Raw genomic sequence first — 22,837 nt, 5'->3', positions numbered from 1 at the left:
GGTGTGTCGTTTGATTCTGCCCAGCATTGCTCAGCTCTTCCCCTGCACGCAGGTTGCTATGTGGGAATGAGCTGCATACTACAGAAAAGAGGAGGAAAACAGGGCAGGGGGAAGAAGGTTTGCTCTGAAATCCTTCTCCAGGTGGAAAATGAGGAAAGCTTTGTATGCACTCAGACTTTGTCTAGGATGAACCTCTTTATACCAGTAAAGACTTCAGAGGTGTTCTGCGGTTTTTGCCCCTGTTTGTGCTGAACTACTTTCCCAGCAGCACTGTTATAAAGTATTTCATTAAAAACCAATGTCTCTACCTCAGAATGAGTTAGTGGCAATGGTGGGCTTTATTTTATTTTGATTTATGTGTTCCCCTCAAATCTTGTTGAATTGTAGGAAAGCCTCCCCTTCCTTTCCTCCCCTCAAAAAAGGAAACGTCAAACAAAGTATGTAATATCAAATTAAGCATGGCACTGAATATACTCTGGCAAGTCATGGTAGTAAATTCAAGTTCTGAACAACAACTAGATGGAAGAGCCCATGAACAGCAATGATTCAAAAAAATCCAGTACACAGGTCTAGTTTAAGTCAAGGAAACTCTGAAAATGAGGCCCTAAGGATTATCCTCCTTCTCTCCTATAATAGATGCTTCTGAATTCTGCTTATTGAAAGAAATAAATTTTAATTTAGGCATTCCAGCACTTGCAAGTGTATGTATGATGGAGCTGAAACCAGGTAAGGAATTGTACATTGTTTGAAGGTCTCAGAGGATACTCTGAACTGCGGAGATGAAGGCTTTTTAAAATTCCTGACAGTGTCTGGAAAAATCCACTGTAGTATTTGTAAATTTAAATAATTTTGGTGGTTAGAAATGTCTGCTTCCTTTGAACTGTTCTTTTCAGCTTAATTTAAAAATATATAGAAACCATGGGGAGGAAAATCAGCTTCTCTATAGCAAGATTAGATAAAGTGGCATTTATAACAAGCCCATGTCTGTGACCAAAGGTTCTGCGAGCTTTGATTTTTAGCTTGGAGGTGTTTTCCTCCTGGTCCTCACTGCCCCATCACCACCCCTCCAAAAGGAGGGGGGGGGAGGAAAGGAAAGGGAAAACCACAAGTCAAGAGAGCACGGGCTAAGAGCCAGCAGTAAAAGGCCGAGTCTCTCCGGCAGCAGGGTGCAGTTCCCGTGCGCAGCAGAGGATGGCCTCGTCGGGCAGCGCTGCACGGTTCTTGCTGTCTCCGCAACACCGCCCGCCTCAGTACTGTATTCATGGCACAAATGGGATCGGTCCCTACGTATGCCGGCCAGCGAGGGGTCACGTTATTTGTGACAGACACCTCTGCCCAGACTGCTCGGGGCAGCAGCCGAGTGCTGCTGAGCATCCTTGCCGCTGCCCCAGGTCACCTCCCTCTCCTGAAATTTGTAGGAAACAAAGCGTGGTCCCTGGCCTCCTCCAACTCTGCAGATTTTCAATTAAATTGCAGCTGTTGTAGTTTGCATTTGTTGTGGTGCTTTTCTTCAGATAAATTCAGCTTTAAAATAAAGCTCTAAATCCCATACCCCAAGGCGTGGACAATTTGAGCTGTTTGTTGCTCAGTGCAAATATGAAAATGGCTGAAGTATAGCTCTCTCTGTGTGTATACACAGAGGCAAACAAATATATTCATAATAAAAAACACATACAAGTAGGCAGGGTTTAGCTGGAAAGATCTGCCAGTACTTGCAATAGCAATGTTAAATGATGCTCCCTGTTTGAATCCAGTATTACAAGGAAAGACCAGTTTGAAATTGGATTTGATTCTGGGCACAGGAGAGGAGAGTAATTTGTAACATGCTTTGTTATTACCCCAAACTAAACTAAGAGGCAGCAGAATGAATTCATTGGCATATACTTCAATTTTTGTTTAAACTGTATGGAGTACTGGAAAATAGCTCATTTCCTTGTGTCTTTTGTGTTCTCCAAGCTTTCCTGGGACACACACACTCTCTCTATATATATGTATATATTTATGTATTTTTTTATTCCTGGGCTTGATTGATTGTTGGTGACAGATGTGACTTGTGTTCTCCATGTCTATTAAGCAGGAAGGCTTTTTTATATATAATATTTCTTACAGTCAGAATCAGTTGGAAGCTAAACACAGGAAGAACTATTTGAGTAGGTATGTACCTCCTTAAATTTGGGCCTGTGCACGTGCATAAAAATTAAGTCTTTTCAGGACCTCATAAAAGCAGTGAGATGAGACACAGGGTTAAATACTGTGGTTCATCCTGGAAAGTCTGTGAATGAGTAGTATTTTTCAGTAAATACTGTTCTACTGACCTTCCCACCCATTCCCTCTGTTTCCGAAGGGTAGCCTTGTGGCACGAGCGTGTCTTGCTGCTGTTTGTAAAGGTATGCTCTGCAACCCTAGCATCCCTTTTGGAGAGCAGGTAGTTAGTCATGTCGTAGCTAGATCTCATTAATTATTTGCTGTCTATGTAAAGCACTCTCCAATTATACCACCAGGTACCTGTTGTTAAGCTACATTTATCTTTGCCTTCATGGTGCTTTTTCCGTAGCAAATTCCCTTGCATCCCTCAGAGTTGCCATTTGTTCCTTGATGCCTGATGTTTTACAGTCTCCTGTCCTGATTCTTCCTGAACATCTTTGTATTATAAGCAATACGTACTCCTCCACTTGCCATTCTTCTCCCTGACCACGTGGCTGTAGCTGCAACACTAAAGAAAGCCAGCGGGACATGCAGTTTAAGAAAGACTCTCTTATTTTTTTAGGGGGATCTTCATTTTCTAAAACACTAATTGCAGTGCTGTCTTTATAAATCTTGTTCTCTTTTCCCATAGGATTTGCAAATAGAACGAGAGAGGACTGTGTATAATATTTCTGGCGGTTGCACAGCCCTTGTGGTGGTGTATTTATTGGGGAAGCTTTACGTGGCAAATGCTGGTGATAGCAGGTAAGTGTGGTGTCTCCCCAACTATTCCTTCGTCCCAAACTCCCCAGATCTGGTGTTACCAAGTTCCTTAGTTGCAAACAGTATCACAAGAGGATTCCGTTTCTTTAACGGTCCTCACAGAAATTAATGCAAATGGCAGTGATAGTCTTCCAATATCTAGCAGCGTGGTGGATGCAATCAGGGAGTTTGATGACACTTCTGTCCCTGTAGCAGTTTCTGAATGACTTGATGGTTGCAGGGAAGTGGAAAGACACTAAAGAGCCATTGAAACAGAAGAGATGTTGGGTGCATAGTAGAATTGTGAGTTGAACACTGACAAGGTGACTGCATCTAGAACAGCTGGTAGGGCTGGACCGGTTCAGTAGGAAGTCCTGTGGCTCCTGTCCTCAGCCTTAGTCTTGGAAGGCCACCTGGCTCTAAGATTTTGATATAATTGAAAGTAATCATCTGTAAGCAAATAACTGCTGCTCCTGCAACACGGAGGAGGGGAGAGAAGAGGGGCTATCACAGGTTAGGATTTTTACTGTGTCCTATTCTAGCTTGTGTACTTGTCCATTTCTCAGAACTAAATGCTATTGTTCAGGAGTTGTTGCTTTGTTATATGTAGAAGTTGGATGCTTGAAGACTTGTGACGAGAAGCTTTTTCTTTGTCTTCTGATTTAGCTAAAGCTAGGAGCATACTGCAAATCTCTTACTTGCATTCTTTTCCTCTCTCTCACTCTCTGCCCATAACATCATCAGAGAGAAGATAATGAGGCTGGTCTTGCAAGACTTTAGATCTTCACATGTTTCCTTTGGCAGCGCTCTGCATAAACAGGCCAGGGAGAATAGTTTCCTGCATGCTACAGACTGCTGTGTTCCCTTAGTTAGCAGCTGAGAAATGAAAGTCTGCAAAGGTACTGAACCGCATTGTCTTTAGGTGAAGACTGCTACAGTTATGCATTTGTGTTTGAGGTTTGTGCGCACAGTTCATGTTTGTAGTGTGTGTGCACAATGTATTTACAGAAACAGCACTCACCCGCGAAATGTTTTGTAGCTTAAACCTAACATTTTTATTGCCTCTTGCTGCTTTAAAATGTGTAGGAAGTCAGATAAATCCTTTGTGCATAAAATTCCTATTCTTTTCATGCTGGTGATTGTTCTTAATATGCTGAATTTGCTGTTTATATTGCAAATTGCTGACCCAATTCCTCTTGACAAGTGACATATATGAATCTTTTTCACATCAAATGTCAAATGAGTCCTCACAGAGGGTAGCTGCAAACGTATTTGAGTAGACCACCTATCTAGTCATCAGAACCACTAGCTGCACTAAATTTTAGCTCTTTTGCTATTAAATCAGAAATAATCATGTTTTCCTGTGCTATTGTACTTGAAGCACAGTTGATTCTCTTCCATTGGGTTGGCTAAATTGCTTTATTGTCTCTTAAGTGTGCTGTGTAAAACGGGCCATGCAGGACCTACTTCTGAGTAGTTGAGATCTTTGTTCTTAAATGACTGGCTGCTTCCAGTTCCCCCAGGATTTCTCCTCTGCTTCCCAAGAGCAGCCTCAGCTCCATTGCAGCCTCTGACACCCAACAGGAAGAAACTTGTTGTCAGTGGTCTGGAATTAACCCAAGCATCCTCTGTAATTAAAGCCACCAACTCTTCAAGAGGCTTTGAAAGTTCATCAAGCCCATCAGAAACACCTCTTCAGAAAAACAGGAAGAGCAGGAATAAGAAGGGAAGCCATCTGCAAGATTGGGTCTTGTTTGAACCGGGACTCAAATTTTCCTACTCATTCCTCACATCTTGTAGGTAACAGGGTCCCTCCAGATCCAAAATAGTTTGGTTTTGCGCTTTCCAAATGGACCTCACGGAAACCTTCCTCATGCTGAGGAGAATTCTCTGGATTCCCAAAGTCTTTCACTTCCAAATAATCCCACTTTTAGATTTTCGTAGCTCAAGAAAATAAAAACTTCAAAGCGTAGAAGATCAGTTGATCTGGGCCTCTCTCCCATCAAATTCCCACTTCCCACGTCAGAAAGGGAGAAAACCAGCTATTGCAAAACATCTAAGTTGCTCCTTGTCACTAAAAGGACATTTTAGGACTAGAAAAGCAGCTCTGAGGTTGTCCGCCTACTGCTAGGGTGCACAGTACGTTCCTGTATTTCTAAGAGCCCAGTCACGTAGTCGAGAAGTTTTATTCGTGCTAGTTGGAAAAATATGTTCCTTTTTGCTGTATCATGCCTTGCGTGGTCAACTTTGCAGTTTGTACAGATACAAATGAGGGCAGTGAGAAATACAATAAGGAAACTACTTTAAAAAATGTTTGTCTGTGCTTGAGAAGAAGGGTGGGGTTTGTTTTTTCACCCAAATAGGGGACTTGTGCTTGTTGCTGTTGGAACTAGATGCTGAAACCCTCAGTTCTTCAGTCGAGCTTTAGTTTCTTTGAGTTCATCTACTCATTTGTGCCCCTTCTCTGTCCACACTCTCCTTCTTCCCTCTGCACTCCCCCACTGTAAAAAGCCTACAAATAAATCAAGCTACATTTCCCACAGACAAGAATCTGTGAGAGGAGGTTTTGTGCTGCAGGGATGGGAAATAAACATTTTGGGTTCACGCAAACCTCATTTGTACTGCCTCTGCCCAGAAGAAGGTTAGGTCTTATAATTCCAGGCAACTTCAAAACAGCAGAAGCTTTTAAAGGTGGGTTTTGAACAGCTTCTACCGTCACAAGACCAAAGTATATGCAACAAACTGTTACTATCACAATGAGACTAAGGAAACGCCAAGTGTGAGACTTGAATAATAATGTGCTATGCGGTGCCAGCTATACCTCAGACTTATGTCTGTGGTATTCAGTTTAACCACCAAAGCCTCTCAAATCTAATCATTTCATGCCACGTACCCTGGCAGTGTTGTATAGCAGCTGTCCTTTTGTAGTTGATGTGTAATTACATCATGAAAAGACTTTAATTACCATATTACTAAATTACCAGCCAGCAATCCTTTCAGGTTCAGCCCTAGCTCACTTCTGTATGGACTATTAGGCTTCTCCAAGCTGAACACTTTTGGTTGGTGTAAAAGGGAGGAAAAATTGTGCTAATTGTAGGTTTTGTTGTGAACTATTATTGAGCTTGATGTTATGGCATCACTAATGTCAATGATATAATTAAACTTCTGCTAACGATGCAATCACAGTTCTGTAATAATTATACGTTAACTGCACATGATACCAGAACCCTACTAAAAATGAGGTGATGTATCCAGAGCCTGATAAAAACAACTTGGAGGGATCCGCTTTCATTCTCTAATGGCTTGTCTGATCATTCTTGGACTCTGCCATAAATATACCTACTTGCACAGTCAAAATTCATGTCTGAATATTGGCCAAAGCCTTTTCTAATGTTTATCCCTCTCTCTCTCTCTCTCTCTCTGAGCACTTAGTGTTGTCCATGCAAGGTTATCTAATTAGGGACTGATAGTGCTATAGTCAGCTATCCAATATATAGTGCTTTTCTGGTGAGCATTGGTGTGGTGTGCTTTGCTTACCAGTTTGACATATACACTATGGTAACTAGGCCAGGCCCTCTGAATAACTGCTTTTTTTTAATAAGGAATAGTAAATCTTCTCTGCTCAGTCTTTTAAATAGTATTGTTCAATTTTATATTGCTAAAGTGACTTTTACTTCTAAACTGCCATAACACGCCTTGTTAATCTCATTTCTTTTTAGTTTTATGCTCTTTATTAGGATGTTGTTTTATAGCTAGTGATGAAGCAGTAGTAAAACAGGGACTTGATGTTTTTACTGATTACTGCCCAATTATTGTATAGCCTCATGCAACGTAACATTTGCCCAATATCACTACAGTGACTGTAATGCAATATGATCATATTAACTATCTTTGGCACGAGTGTTCTTCTGACTTTCATGTTGTCTGGCTAAGAGGCTGCTCAGAGACTGCAGGCGCTGCCATTTTGTGCTGTGCTTGAAGCCATGTAGGGTAGCTGTGCTTTTATCATTATGCGCGAAGCAGAACACCGCAAGTTGATTTGACTTTTCCATAGGCCCTGAAACTCTCACTAAATCTGCAAATGGGTTCTTGGGCTTTTTTGATTTATTGGCAGAAGATGGGATCAAAGCAAAGAGCTTGATGTTTCAGAGGCTTCACAGACTTGCAGGGTCACTGGATTTTTTGCTTTGCTTCATGAGATTTTTTTTATCATCTTTTTGCTTCCTTGCTTTTGCTCCCCTGTGCTTATGTTTTCAGGGCATGTTCACCCTCTGCTTGAACATATATCCTCACATCCAGAATAGATTTTCTCCTCCTTTTTGCAAGTGTAGAATTAATGCTAAGGCATCTGGTATTGTTAAATGATAGGAGCTCATTGAGTGAATGTTTTTGTGGTGCTTCCGTCTGGGTGCAGGTTAAGCAACTTCATTGGTGCTTCAGGTGCCCAGATGTGGGAGAGTGTGTTTATAACTCCCAGTGTAATAAAATAGTGAATTGAAAATTGAATTCTACTTTGCTTACTGTTTCAATTCTTCCCGGATTTGCTGCTTGTGTTGAATCTCACTACGTTTATACTTCCTCTTCTTCCGTGTCATGGTGCTTGTCAGCTGCTTCCCTCATGCATAGTTCTCATCGTAGGAAGTCAAATTTGCAGGATTAATCTGCTTTTATGAAGTAAATGAGAGAGGCATGGAAATGGCCACGTATCTGCTGACTGGCACTGTAGCTTAAATAGAATTTCTGAGAAGTCAGAATTGATGATTCTGACCCATTTTTGTGGTTCATGGTATCTGACCTCTTCCTCAAGGCAGTCCAGCAGGAGCTCTAACACTGTATAAGGATGGAAACCAAAAAGTGTTCTAGTATGTTACTGTTGTAGAACTGGTTTGCTTTAGTCTTTGGTTTACAGTATTTTTAACAAACTTTAATTTTCTGATTTTCTTAACTACCCATCTTCTGATCTAAATGGTGTGTATTTTCCCTGGTTTTGCTTGAGTGGTCTGCCTAAGCCCTCTGTCTCCATACATCTGTGCCTGCATAAACAACAATAACTGTGCTTCATACGTAGTACTTACAGGTCTCTAGAGGAAAGACTAACTCAGTTACTAAGCTTCTCCAGTCTGCAGTGTTTGGAAAAGCGTTCTTTTTCCTGTCTTCTCCTAAAGATGGGACAAAAAGAGCTGCAAATCTCTGAACCACACGCAGGGCCTTTTCACCCTGGGTCACGCAATCCGTGGTGACGCCTCTTCGTCCTCTGAAGTTCCAATTCCTCCAAATCCTCAGAAGATGCCTCCCAAGACGCGAGAGCAACACTTATGGACTGTATTTTGGGCAAGCTATGTGCACATCCCCTTTTTAGATTATTATTAATTCTCTGACGGAATCACTCGAAAATAATAAATACTCGATCATCTCGGGGCAACAGAAAACCTAAGCCTGGTCTGCTCAGGAGCCTGTGTAGTGAGGAGAGACTGAATTCAAGATGAAGCGAGTCTCTCCCACATACAGTCTCCTTCACTGACTGCAGTTTGGTAGGTGAAGAAGTATGATTCTGCCTAGCTGAAAATGTTGGAAAAGAGCATGACATCTTAGTCACATTCAGGAGATACGGCCAAGTCCCATCTCTGTTTCCCCTGCTTCTCTTCCTTGGAAGCCTGACTTGCAGGCCTGCAGAAAGCACTTCAGTTCCCCTTCTCCTGCTTGGCCTCCTTCCAGGGAGAAGCAAGAGCACAGGATTCATAGGAATAGCAGCAACCTCAGGTATTGCAGGTTTTTATACTGGGTAAAGTTTTTGGAGGCACTTCAGGAAATGCTTCAACTGAGGTGTGGAGAAAAGGTGTTGGATCAGAAATAAGTCGTTGCACTCAAAGTGCAGTGATGAGGAAGAGCGTTTTCTAGCAATCCAGTGAATGACAAGTTCCAGGGTACTGGCATGTCCAGCACAGTATTCAGCACTGACTTGGCAGAAACAATTTATTTGGCAATAAATGTTCATAGGCTTGTGAAGACAAAACAAATGTCCTGCCTCTTCTCCAAATTCTTGTTTTTTCCTGGGAGAGCAATGTCTATGGCAATGCCTCTGGCAATCTAGCAGGTGTTGAAGCCATTGTAAACATTTTCGATGAGTGGTACATTCAGTTAAGTCTTTAGTCCTAACCACGCAGACATCATCTACCCATGAAGTCCCAATGTTCCAGATTATGAGGAAGGAGAGGAATTTTGGCTATTTAAGTAATATCAGTAAACTGGAAAGCCACAGTTCATTGGTATTAGTTTCCAGGAGTGATTAATTCTATTAACTTTAATTCTTATAGGTTTTCAGCCTTTAAAAAAGGAGAAAGAAAAAAAAAGAAAAAAGAAAAAAACGAAACCAACAAAAACCAAACTAACTAATCAAGCCAGACAAAAAAAAGTTGGTTGCTGCCACTGCAAGTAAAAATTCCCCTGCTGCCTATTTTTATTGGTGAATATAAGCACTGATGAAGGAAAAATTCCCACTGTAGTAACATCTTTGCATGTATGTTGCATGTATAGCCTGTAGAGCTCGTAGTGTCTGAGGCAAGATGAGCAAAGGGTGCCGAGATGTAGTTTTAATCACTCTTTTACCAGTACTTTACTGATGCATAAAGAGCTTGTGACCTCTAATAGAGGCAGCTTGTAGTATCAGCAAATATACCAGAATCCAGATCTCCCAGTGCAGTGCATTAAGCTCAAAACCATCTTTTTAATCTGTGCCTTTGTAGCTGACCACAGAGAGAAACGCAGGTTCTTCATTCCAGTGTTACAGGGCCAGGGCCAAGGCATGCTAAGCAGGCTGGGCACCTTGGACCTCTAGCTCCCATCCATACTATGGGAGGAGGGCCAGGCGGAGCACCCCAGGCTTGCTTGGTGAATGTCTGCTGCAGTCCTTACTGTGTTGGAAAGCTTGTCTCAGCCCCTAAATTCAGTGAGCTTGCCAGGCAGCCCAGGCTGTTCAGTCTCAGCAGCAGCTACGCAATGCAGCTTGAGACCCGCTCCTGGGGCTTTTAGCGAGGGCTTCCCTTGTCACTTCTGCATGGGTGAATGAAGCAGGGCTTGGGTAAAAATTCACTGATGCGGAGTGAGCGGAGAGTGCGACTTTCAGTCTGCTTTTACTTCTCGATCCAGCTTGTTCCAATATCCTGCTACTGCTGCTGAATTAAGCAGAAAAGCTGAGATCAAAGTAGATGTGATGCTTTCGGTGCTAAAAGTCATTCTGACTTCCTCTATGGTAAGACAGTGAAGAGCAGGGAGGGGAAAAAAACCGTGCTTCTTCCATCTTACATGGTCAGCCATATCCCAGCCATATTACTGGCAAAATAAACACTAACTTGCACAGCGATGCCTTCATCCCCTAAGCCCAGGTTTAGTTGCCATAGTAACTCGTCCTGGAGATGAATGTGATATCCTGGACAGCAGGGAAAAAGACTTTGATTCCACAGATACCAGTCCTGAGGCTCAGAGCTGGCCACAGAGACGTGACTGAACTTCTTTGTTCATTTCCCTGGCACGGCCTGAGTAATTGGTGGCATGTTGTTCAGCCGTGATACAGAAACGCGGTGGTGTATCATCATTGCAACGCTGGACTTAGCTGTGTTCAAATGAAGAGTACACTGAAATCATCATGGGCAAAACAAATCCCATGAGGGCAGCAAATCTCCAACCTAAGGATGCTGGAACCGATGGCGGGCAGTTTTTGTGTGCTAGCATTGTCGCTATAAACTCACTAGAAACTGGCTTGTAATAGCTTCCTAGCTGCCAGCTGAAGTCCCCTCTGAAAGATTGGTGGGTTCAGATGTAAAGCAACAGGAAAGTACACACAATTACAAAGCATTTTAGTTTAGTTCATTGGCTTTTGCTTTAGCGCTACTGGAACCAGAGTAGACAATACTAAGAGTGTATAGGTGAACATATAAAGTCACCGCTGGTTCAATAGCAAGAGTTTCCTGATTAAACAAACAAACAAAAAAATTGCATACAGATAGATAGCCATCCCGTTAATGATGGCGTGGGCATACAAAAAAAAAGTATAATTAGCACTAAAATGAAACACTTAATAAAGTCAACTGCTAATAATAAGCCAACTGCTAATAATAACTCCATACTTAGATTGCATCAGACAAGCAATACACTTGAGGACCTAAACTAGAGCAGGGAATTCACGGGAGAGTCCCAGGGGAATGGAGCTGCAGCCCGTCAAAGAGGCACTGAGAACTAGAAGCATGCAGCTCCTGGGGTCAAAAATGACCAGGCAATGTGTCTTCTCCAAGCTATCTCCTCTGTGGACAACCTGCTAGCTCAGTATTATATTTAATTTAAAACTATAGAGTGAGTAGTGATGCAGAAACAACTGAAGTAATTTAGTTACAGTGTTGGTGACGGGCAAGTGCTTCTCACCGTTGGATGCAATATATAGAGCAGAGGGAGGCCATCAGGAGTAGAAAATCCCTTTAACTGCTGCTTATTAAGTTGTTACTTGAATACATGGGATGGAATGTGAGATCAGTTCTAAAAATTCAGATTTTTATTATTTTTGGTGGCAATAAGGAAGATGCTGACTGGCTCAGGTGCTAGTGTGGATGAGAAGTAAGCTCTTCCGTGAAAATCTATGAATATTATTTTGCTTTGAGAAACAGCTTCTGCTTGCCCATTCGTGATCCTTTATTAAAAATAATAAAATTCATTTAGTAAAAACAGACTACCAGAATAGTGGCTTTAGAGTGTATCAGCAGCCTCATTTTGCCCAGAGGCCTTCTCCACAGGAATCACTAAATAAGCATTAGAAATGTAAATATGAGTGAGTCGGGAAACAATGTAAAGCTCTACACATGTGTGCATGGGAACAGCTCGTGTGCTTGTAGGTCCCTCTGAAAGACCACTTTCAGGGTTTCTTGCAGGGACTGGGTTTCATAATTTCTTTCCTTGGTTCTTTTCAAAGGCAGGAGGAGGCTCTCGTGTTGCCACAGGAGGGGTGTAGCACGCTTGGCTCCGTCCTGGTGTGAGGACATGAAAAGAGGCCCTTGAATGAAATACCTTGGAATGCCTGATGTCGGTTGTCCTGCCAGAGCAGGAGCAGGGCTGTACTCGGCGGTTGTGCTGCTGAGATGTTAACCCTTGGAGCAGCCAGGGTTGGAGCGGCTGGCAGTCCGCAAAAGGCCGTTAGCAGAAGTTTGGGGAGGTTCTTCATTGTTCCTGCAGGAAATGCCGAAGCACGCTCATGTAGGAAATTACTTTAGCCCTGCCTCTGTGCAACACTTCACCAAGGCAAGTTCTCGTGCCTTTTGTTGGTTTGAGGGAGCTGAGGTTCCCCCAAGTGATGAATGAATGAATGTGTCCGAGCAGCCTGCTTTAACCACGGCATACACGATGAGACTACATTGTCACAGGAAGAGCCACAAGCAGGGAGAGCGCGTTCCCTCTTAGCGTTGGCTTTGTTCGGCTGAAAGAAGAATGATCCAGTGTTTCTATTCTGTCACAGTATTTCTGTGGACAGCCTGATGTTTGTGCTGAAAAATGTGAAGAAACCAGAGTGGCAGGACTGTTGAGTGGCGGTAGATGGAAAATGAGGACAGAGGCAATTTTGATTGGCTCTACCCCCTCCCTGGTTTGTTGCTTGTTTTCTTCTTGGTAGCGATGCTGAGTAGGAGTTGGGGCATTTTTGAAACATCTCTTGGGTATTACGGGTGGGAGGCAGCCAGGGCTTTTTTTCCATTGGTGTTGCTGAGGGTTGCTGCTTTCACCTCTGAGTTTTATGGTGATGGATATGTCATCGCTGGGACCTATTTTAATGCCAGCTAAACGTTACATAATGGTTTGTTTCACTATCCCCAGCCTGCCTTAATTCATAAAATTAAGGAAATCATTTAAAGGCTTTGCACTATAGTTCCATGATTATTGCCAGTGCAGTGAGGTGTTTGTTCACCTGGTTTCTAAAGAAACATTGAGAAATGAGTCTGCGTGGGACTAAGGGAGAGTAATTCAGTTCGTAATAAGTGAAACCAAGGTGCCAGGGCTGAATGTATTAAAAGTCATCAGTAATCGTAATGGCTGTAAGTTCCAGTACTTCATTTAGAGAGGAGAGAAACATTTTTTTGACTCTTTTTATAATCACTTCTTAGCAATAAAGAAAAGGTAAATAAACAGAACTGGTTTGAAGGTCACCAGATATTAGCGTTGCTCTTCCTTGGCTTCTTTAAATATATGCATTTAGATACCATAGTAAACAAGTACCCATCTAGACTGATTCCATAGTTCCAGGATTTACTTTTTTTTTTTCCTCAGCTATTTTGTGACACACCTAATTAAAATCTACTGCTTGGTTCCCCTTTGAATGTAATAAAACCCTGCCTTATTCTTTCTGTCAGTTTAATCCCTCTTTCTTTTCCATTGACACATTTCTAATACCTCTTCAGACAGGCCAGACACTTCTGCTTCATCTGTACTGAATCCACAATGCTTAACACCTTTTGACAAAATGGATACATCCTCCCTGTGGCTTGGAATTGATATACGCTGTCAAAAAGGGTTTTCCGAACGGTCTCTCTTTGTCACCTTTACCAGATTTTTATCCTCTGTTGTAGAAATGTGCAGTTTAATGTTGCGTTTCAAATCATTTTTGGCTGAAAAAGTGTGTAACGGAATCAGGGTGTCCCCTGAATACTCCTAACAGTAGGAGATGCCTCTTTGTTTTGAACACCAGAATCCCAATAGACCCATGACAGCAGTGAAATTACACTTTTGACCTTGTTCACTAAAGTGTTTCTTTCTCTGTATGATTAAATGAGAGTAACCAACAATAGCTTCCTCTAAAATGTATGAGTTTCCCTCTTTGTTTCTCATAAGGAACTCAGAAAGGATGCTGTGCAATTCTCAGCTGATTCTGTTCTCCACAAAAGAAAAAAAGAAAAAAAACCAACCAAAACAACAAAAAAACAAACCCTGCTTGATTCAAGGAGAGGTGGCTGTTTTATCCATATTAAAAATGCAAAAGCAATTGATATATTGATATTTTCCTTAAGCCAGTGTTGTTGCTACATCCTGAGTGTGAGAGCAGCAGTACAAGACAGTGGCAGATTTTTACCCTTTTGTTGCTTCATTCGCCACATATTTTAAAAGGGTATATATACTAAAGCACCAAATACTGTTTTAAAGGATTGAATCTGAGTATAGAAAATAACCATATACTTAAGGTTCTGTGTGAATGCTGAAATACTCAAAAGATCATTTAGCTGATCATCATGGACTATGCAGTTATGTCAATCCAAAAGACAAAGGTAGTATTTTCTGTAGATTTACATGCAGCCTTTTAAGCTCCTGGTGTTTCTTTTCATTTGCATGTGCCTGAGTGGACATAGCCTGCTGCAGGATTTGCTGTGACTGCCAGTCCTGCCTTATGCACCGAGGCGCTGGCACATCTCTTGCTCCACATCTAGTTGCTCAGGGCACGGCTTCCCTGGATCAGAAAATACCCGGTGAGGTGGCCAGAAGAGAGATACAAAATCAGATTTTTGTTTCTTCCATTTTAGGCTACTTCAGCTGTTTTGGGGACTTTTTTCCCCCAATATATTCCTGTTTTCTGTGAATATTTACCAGCTCTGGATTAGGGAACGTGCTTTCTTTTTTGTGCAGAGCGCTATCTGTGAAACCTAAGAGCAAGTACGATCCTGTAGTTTGCGTGGGTGGGGAGTTAGGTAGCTGGGTTCAAAAGAGGGGAGGGGACTCAGGGAAATCTATAGTTTGTTTTTAGAAGGGATCAAAATAAGTGACTTAATGGCCTCCGTGGCCTCAAGATTTAAGAGGAGTTTCTCCTGTGTGTTTGCTCGCTGTGGATGGTGCTGCGTGGAGAGGGCATCAGAGCGTGGAGGGCAATGCACTGAGGGGGCTGCAGATCTGTGACTTCCGATTTCCTATCCTCCAAAAAAAAACTTTTGTTTTTTAATTACTACTTCATTGGTGATATAAATTAATGATTGGTATGGGTCTGAAGCAACCTTGTCATCAGAGGATATTTGGTTAGTGTTGACATACTTGTTCCCTGCAACCATGAATCATCCGGCTGCCTTTGGCAGGCTTGCCCTGTGGCTCTGCTATAACGTGTTTCACCAGTGTGGCTGAAATTAAAATGTCACTATTAAACATGGCAGAATCAGATGCTCTCTGGGCACTGCATCTCTTCGAGTTCTTCTTGCTTTCTATGTAGCTATTTCTGACAGTTTAATAGGACAGCTGTATTCTGATATAAAATAATACATTCATATTTCCACAGTGCACGGGGAGCTAACTGCTTTCAGAGCCCTATTTCATTGTGTACATGCATCTTTCATGCATGGCAGAAGCAGTAATGCTCTTGTAACGGCCATGTTGCTGCTTAGTCCATTAGGAAGCGTAAAGTCAAAATTAATTGTCCTGCAGGACTGTGTAGAGTGGGTCTCTAAAAGCAGTTGCTGGGCTGTTTGCGGCTGCCGCGTCAGCCGGGCTCCCTCCCCGTGAGCGGTTATTGACTTTGGGCTATTGAATTCAGGGCTCTGGAGGTTGGTTGGTGGGAAAAGCCTTCAGTCGGTGCTTGGCAGCTCTGTCGCTGCGAGGTCACGGAAAGGGCAGCTCAGTCTCCAAACCCAATTAGGGCCTGATTCGGCACCTCTTCAGTCACAGGGGAAAATCCCACCGAGCGTTGCGGCTCCCAGGCCAGGCTTTCGCACCCAGCCTCTCCAGTGAGACGGCCGACGAATGTGTCCGTTTTTGTCACTTGGGCCCTCAGAAATACCCTTAGCTGTCATGAAACTGCTAAGCAGCTGGTGCGGAAAGGTAAAGAGACTGGTGAGAGGATAATGAGCCCGCCAGAGTCGAATTCAGACCAATGACCTGTATATGTACGTCTGCGTCCCTCCCGTTACTCATATCTAGAGCCGTCTAATTCCTCGGATCAAATCATTTGACTCTTGTGAGCAGCTGTAACTTTCAAGTTGAATAAAGTCCAACTGCTGGAAACATTAATGAAAAACATAAAACTGAGGCTCTGTTTTATCAGGTATCAAGAGCATTGCTTTAATTCCCCCCCTCCGAAGTTTGGGGGGGGGGGTTTTGTGCTGTGTTGTGCTTTTCATCCCAGGTGGCTGCAATTTCTGGTGAAAATAAGTTGAGCTATGGAAGGTTGACCCACTCGCCTCTGAATTGCTTTTTATATGATGTGAGTCCCTGAGGGCCCAATTCTACCCATAGAAGTGAGAATGATAGCTATCAATGTATATAGGAAGTATGTCAGTGTGCACAAAGAAAAAGGTGAACCCCAGACTGGTCTGAGTGGTCTTTAAAATATGGGTTTCCTGTGAAATGGTGATTAAAGGGGAAGCAAAGGATAATTAAAAAATTAGGCTGATGCCCTAGCAGTTATATCAATGTGTGTTTTTATATTAGCTCTTTCAGACAAGCACAAGATCAGTAGATCCCTTATGACTCTCTTAAACTAGTGTGTAAAATTTGGTTAGTGTCTGATCAGCTCCTTTGATCAGTCGAGTCTAGACTGTTGCCAGAGTACTTACTCTGTACTAAACCCACAGTCCCCTTAAATGGAGGTCTACTCAAGTGAGTCAAATTACATATGAAAAGGTTATAAAAACTGTCCACTGTCTTTGAGAAAATGAGTCTGGTTCAAAGCTGAATACCTTAGGAATTGCAAAAATAAAAGCAAAGGCGTTGTTGCAGAAAAGAGGTGGTGCAGTTTTTAATTTCGTTTTTAAATGACTGTCTTGGAAATCCAAAAGAAAAATTTCCAGCAAAATTATTTTTATTTGGAACAGCATTTTTGTAAGCCTGTAATGTATTCAGATCCCATAACAGGGAAAAAATTCTATCAAAAATTCTGCACAAATTTCTCTCAAGAAATTAATGAGTTACAACCACCATGTCTGTCTTGTTTCAAGCACACAATATTGTTTTTAATTGTAGCAGTGGAGGGCCAGCGGGAGCCTTCAGTATATAGGTTGCAGTCTTGCCACCTCCAATTTCTACATAGGATTATTTGCAAGGGAGTACTGGAAGTCCAGGAGCAGTGAATTTATTATCTGTCATAGCAGAGCTGTTTTCCCCTCATCACTAGAGCCTTTTCCCACCTCTCCCATTGTAGCGCCATCCTGTACCTGTCTGTTCTTTGCCACGTGAATCTCAGAAATGTGAACAGTTCCCTTCCTCTCTGATAATGCTCCTTCCTTTTGCATACTAGCAATAGCAGGTGGTCATCCGGCGACAATTTTAGTCCAATATCATATTCAGAAGATTTGGGAAGTTATCCAATGCTACTAATTTTACAAAGCTGGTTTTGTACCCGGGCTGGTTTTCTCAAGATGCCTGTGTTTTGAATTTAGACGTTAAGTTTTCGGTCTTCGTGTGCCTACCGCATTTGTTGGTTGCATTACAGTGCTCTCAGAATACCTGGCATAGAATCAATGCCAGCAAATTGATAAAATTATCAAGAGCTAATTCAAGCTAGCACGTAAATATCACATCCACAGGATGAAAAGATCACAGAAAGAACATATAGAAACTGGAATCCAAGTGACAGTTGCTTGTTTTATCTACACCAAATTCTGTGCAAATTCAAGAGGAGAGCCTCCTCTGCTACTATCCAAACACTGAATTAATCTACTGATGGTTGAGAAACAGCTCCAAAACAGGCATTAAAATCTTTGGGATGATACATAGTTCATCCAGCTCTTCGAAAGCGCTGAGCATTACTATACTTACAGAGCTGCATAAATAATGGAAAGATAAAAGAACACAATTCTGTGAGTAAATACATGACCACAGAATGCGGTAGGAATACTGGGTAAATTCTTCCCCCTTGTCATTGTGTTTCAGCCAGTGGCATTACACCAGGGAAGAATCAGACCGTATTTTGCATGCAGCATAGCAGATTGTTAAGAGGCAACAGGCAGGTGTTTGAGAGAATTTCCTCTCTGCTGTTTGCAGAAGTGTATGTGAAATCTCCTGGCTGATCTATAGTCATTCCATTACCTGTCGTCGTTCGGCAGGTAACTAGTTAAATTTGTGTTAAACAGGATTTGCTTTGCCGTTTCCATTTGCTGTTGGAGTAGAAATGTTCTGACATGACATATGACCAATCAATAATCGGAAAGTGCTTGCATGAGTCATTTGAAGCCAGTAGTTTAGACAGTGTCAGCTACAACTGGGATTAAAACCTGCAAAGAGTTGTTCTACAATCAGTGATTCTGCAGCATCTCCTCTGGGTGTCTGCATTTCACTTAATAAGGATACCCTGTAGACATCAACTGAAATAACTCTTGCCTTTGTTGCTTGGATGTTTTTGTGAGCTCTGAAATGAACTTGGCATATACAAATATACTTTTTTATCCAGCCTAAAGGATGCAGGGCAGGAATTATTATCCTGTTCTGACAACTTCAGTAGAAAAGATACGGCTTTATTTTACTGTGACTCTGAAAAGAATAAGAGTGTGACTGTACCCTGTGGTTTTCTGAGTATTTTTTGCCTTTTTTTTTTTCCTGTACTGATGATGTTTTGTTACTATTACAGGGCTATAATAATCCGAAACGGCGAAGTCATTCCAATGTCTTCAGAATTCACTCCAGAGACCGAACGCCAGCGACTTCAGTATCTGGTAAGAGACCTGAGGACCAAATCAGGTGCTGCTGATGACAAGCATTGCCCGGTAATATCTAAGGTTCAGATACATGCCACTGAGTTACTGTGGCTCAGTGAAGGACCACATGTCCGCTGAACACCAGTGACTGGCCATGTATGTCTTTTAGCCATCAGCAAATGTAGAGAAAAGCCTGGTGGTGCAAATCCTGATGAAAGGAGCCTTATCTCTTCCGTGAAGGCCATCGATTAGCATGGCTGTGCTTGTGTACCTTGTTCAGCTGCAGACCTTCAGCAGCTCATTGGTGTTGGATAATGAGAGCTCAGACATAGAGCTAACAAGCCACAGAGGTATTTCAATCCATCCCAGTGTTTACTGTGTGACAATATAAAATACCACAGACTGCTCTTTGTGTGCGTGTCAACAATATTGCAGAGTTTTATTCATTTGCTCTAATAGTATGCCAATAGTATCTCGATCAGGGAAAAGATATCCAATTTAGAGGTGATCTCGGTGAGCATTAGTAGCTGCAGGGATAGGATGGGTGAAGAAAGACTAGTTTTATTTAGTGTAGCAGCACCCATAAAGCTGGGACAGGGTTACTAGCTGAGGAGATGTGGGATGCTTTATACACCAAGTTGCGCTGGCTGATAAGCTGGCCAAGAAATATAATTCAAAATGCGTGGTGTTATTTTTCATGCAAAAAATCCTGTGGTTTTTTTTTTTAAGTTTTTCATCGATGGTCAGATTGGTTAAAGTTGGTTGGCTGTTTGTCAAAACGTCATTCCTAACGTGGCCGAGAGATTTCTTTTGTGCTTCTTCTGGTGTCCTGCTTTTTCCTCTTAGAAATTGAAGCTTAAGACAAGGCAGGCTCACTGTCAGCTTTGCCTGACGCAAGGTGGACAGGCCAAGGCTAGTGGTGTTCCCTGCTCTTAAGATGTCTCTTATCTTCAGCCTGGCGCAAGCACTGTGGTTTGAAACTAGGCAAAATGCCGGTGGTTGAAGGCGGCGGTGGAAGATTTTAAATAAAAATTGTAAATGTTTCCACAATTGTCACGTTTGATTTTTTTTCAGTCAGGTTCACCGGCTTGAAGCTGAAAATTTCAGAGGAAATACTGCTTTGGGAGTATTCATATTCAGAGAACCAAATGGAAAAGAGGCCTAATAAATATTTACAGTTCAGTTACATTTAAAATAATTTGTTTGCTTTTAAAATAAAAGGTATCTTTAGGGAGTCTGCTACTTCTGTAGGAAATACGAGATAAAGCATTGCCTACAAGGGATTTTTTTTTCTCTTTTGATGTCCTTTCTGGCTTATATTTGGAAACAGCAGCTGATCTGAAAAGCATTTCTGCTGTTTCCTTTGGAAAATTCCTTTACCTTTGTTTGTTTATTTTAATTCTATATGTAACAAATAAGGACAGCTATGGGTATCATGTTCAAAGAAAATACATGCAGGACAGCAAGAGCGTGAAACGAAATTAGAGATAATTTCAAACATAACTTTCCGTAAGTAACATTTTTACTATAGTGCTTAAAAAAAAAAGATGACCGCAAATTTCTTACAAGGTTGGCATAAGCATTACACTCCAAAGGTTGCATCTGTCTTGCTGATTAGATCCCAAATAATTCTTACTCACCTTGGCTGTCCCCAGGTTCTGCTATCAGTCTATTGCACCATCAACATGTCTCTTCTGCTGTTCTTATCTGAAAGTTACTTACTTTGGATTTATTTTCTTATATGCAGTTAAAGCTGGGTTTCTTTGTTTCAAACATGTTGCACTGTTCTTCCTGCACAATGGGAAGAAAATTACTTAATCATTTTAGCATTAATGTTTTACTTGGTAAATGCAGAGATACTGTTCACCGTGGGGAAGTTACTGCAGAGGCAAAGGAAGGGTATGGATTTACAGCCTGCGGGCTACTGAGCATTGGCTCCCTGTGCAGTAGACACTGTCAGCACAGTCAGGGCAAAGGAGCTTGACTTTTAGTGCCTATTGATTGCTTCGGCCACACAGGACGTTGGTTTAGGTTAACTGGCATCTTCTGGATTCGTGTCCTCTTTTCTGGGCTCTGATTTCCATGTGCAAAGAAACCTGTGGGATAATGAGTTGTTGAGGTCATGTGAACATCTCTGTATGAAGCCCTCCAGCCTAGTCTTAGACAAAACTGTGCTTCAGCTAGTACTGGTTGAGTAACTGAGAGAGGGGGGAAACAAATGTTTTCCCTATCCAGCTCCCATTTTAATGCAGGTTTATTGCCATGTATCCAAGAATGGCCTTGGGCATAGGCCTGTGGCATGGCAACTTCAAAAGAACAAGTTGACTACCCAGTCGTTCTGACTTTTAAGCAGCTCTGGGCATGGTTATCCCTCTGTCTCCACCTGCACCCCCTTTTTTTGCAGTGAGAGAACAGCATACAGCTGCAAATTTCAGGCAGGCTGTATGGCAGAGGCAGACTTCTGTGTCAGGGGACTTGTGAGGGTATTGCAGAAGGCAATCAATCCTTCAGTCAGAGAGCACTTCCGAAGGCGTGAAAGCCTTACACCAGTATTCCTTTGGTCCTTCGGCTTCTGTAGAGGTTCAGGGTACCATACTGCATCCCTTCCACTGGTGGGTGGTTCACGAGCCTCCTTTTCTTTTGAATTTTTGTGTTTTTCTTTTCTTTTTAGCACTGTGGCAGGAGAGCTCACACAGCGCCTACTCCAGGAGAGCCCTGGCTTCCCGTATCGATGTATCTTAATCCCAGTATTGACTGGGAACTGCTCTGGTACATTCAGCAGTTATGCAGGCAACGACTGCCAGAGGCAATTTTCCTTTCATCTGCTGAGGACACTATTAATTTCAGTCATGATAGTCTAAATTGCAACAGTAAATGGATAGATTTTGTTACTCATTCCCTTGGAAAACATGTTTAAAATGAATGATGAATTGAGTGTATTGCAGATGGGTGTATTTCTATTAGTTATCAAAGTTTCACTTTGAAGATGTCATGTGAGGTCAGTGTGGTGTTACTGCATACCGTGCCCATGTGTGTAGCCAGGCAGTGCCCCAAAAGCTCACAGCTCAGGCCAAAGATGGTGCACTGCTGCTACCAGGGCAGGCTTTACTACTGGTAGAGACTGGGTGGCCATCAGTGGCAGCGATCCATGGATGCTCTTTGTATTTGGCACCATTCAAACAGAGGTTCATGAGCCTGGGCAGGCATGGGTTCAAAGAGGACCGATTCTTATTTCATTGTTCAGGTGAGGATTAAGTGATACTAACTGATCTGCTGAAGGATGCTTGGGGAACCCAAGCCTGAAAAGGAGATGAACCTAGATCTCCTAAATGTCAGTTCAGTGCCTAAATTACAAGTCAGATGCATCTTCTCTTACAGTTTGTGGCTCCCTGCATCACCCAGTGTAGGATTGCTTTGGCCATCTGACACATTGCACAATGCTGCGGTAAAAGAGATTGTGGTTTTATGGGAAGGGTCCTGACCTTTCATAAGAGGAGAGACCAATCCAGGGATAGATTTGGCTCCCACTTCCCTCTTTCCTTTTACCACCACCTCCTTTAGTTTTAATCTCTGTTTGGCTTAAACGTCTCCATATGATAATGGCTGAGTAATATGCAAAACTTCTGGATGCATTGTGCTGTGCATGCTGTTGTGAGCGGTAGTCCCGTATAGTAGAATATCCTATTGGAGAAAATGGCACAATACAATAAGAGGATAAAGTTGTAAGATATAGTTGATGTAGGGGAAAACAGCAATTCTGAAAATAACACAGAATACAGTGAAACTGCTAGTGCCGGTGATGTCCCAGAGCAGTGCTTACTGGAGGAGCTGAAAAAAGCATCAGCAGGCTTTATCGAGGTGAGATAAGATACATGCAGTGTTCCCTACCACCTAATTAACTGACACACTAGTGTGTAAGTCTAAGTTTATCTTAATTTCATGTTTGCTTTGCTGATCACCAGGAAACACAGCAGGAGTAAACAGTCTTCCGAGAGAAACGTGACTATTATTTCCTTGAGCGGACTCCATTTTAAACAACTAATGTTGAACGTAATACATCCAGCCACAAAATACACCATAAAATGGCAGAGTACCAAAAATACATGATGCAGACTATGCCAGATTTATGCCAAAAAACTGTAATAGCTTCTGAAAGAAAAATGATGGAAAATATTCCAGTTCCATAATACAGAATAACAATGTTGACTGAACATACCTCGCAAGGATACAGAAGATGTTTTGATAGTCACTCTTTTTAT

General features: G+C 42.2%; 1 protein-coding gene across 1 annotated transcript in view; it reads left to right on the top strand.

Annotated features, from left to right (window-relative positions):
• The window catches only part of PPM1H (protein phosphatase, Mg2+/Mn2+ dependent 1H), a 143,205-nt gene that overhangs the window by 85,347 nt on the left and 35,021 nt on the right, over positions 1-22,837 (top strand). Inside the window, exons 4-5 of the mRNA XM_075148740.1 lie at positions 2,837-2,949; positions 18,512-18,596. Of these exons, the coding sequence (XP_075004841.1) occupies positions 2,837-2,949; positions 18,512-18,596 (198 nt within the window). The remainder of the gene's footprint in view (positions 1-2,836; positions 2,950-18,511; positions 18,597-22,837) is intronic.

This window comes from Calonectris borealis, chromosome 1 (genome assembly GCF_964195595.1).
Source record: "Calonectris borealis chromosome 1, bCalBor7.hap1.2, whole genome shotgun sequence".
Lineage (NCBI taxonomy): Eukaryota > Metazoa > Chordata > Aves > Procellariiformes > Procellariidae > Calonectris > Calonectris borealis.
Note: the sequence above shows the minus strand (reverse complement) of the source record. Positions and strands in the feature narration are given on the sequence as shown.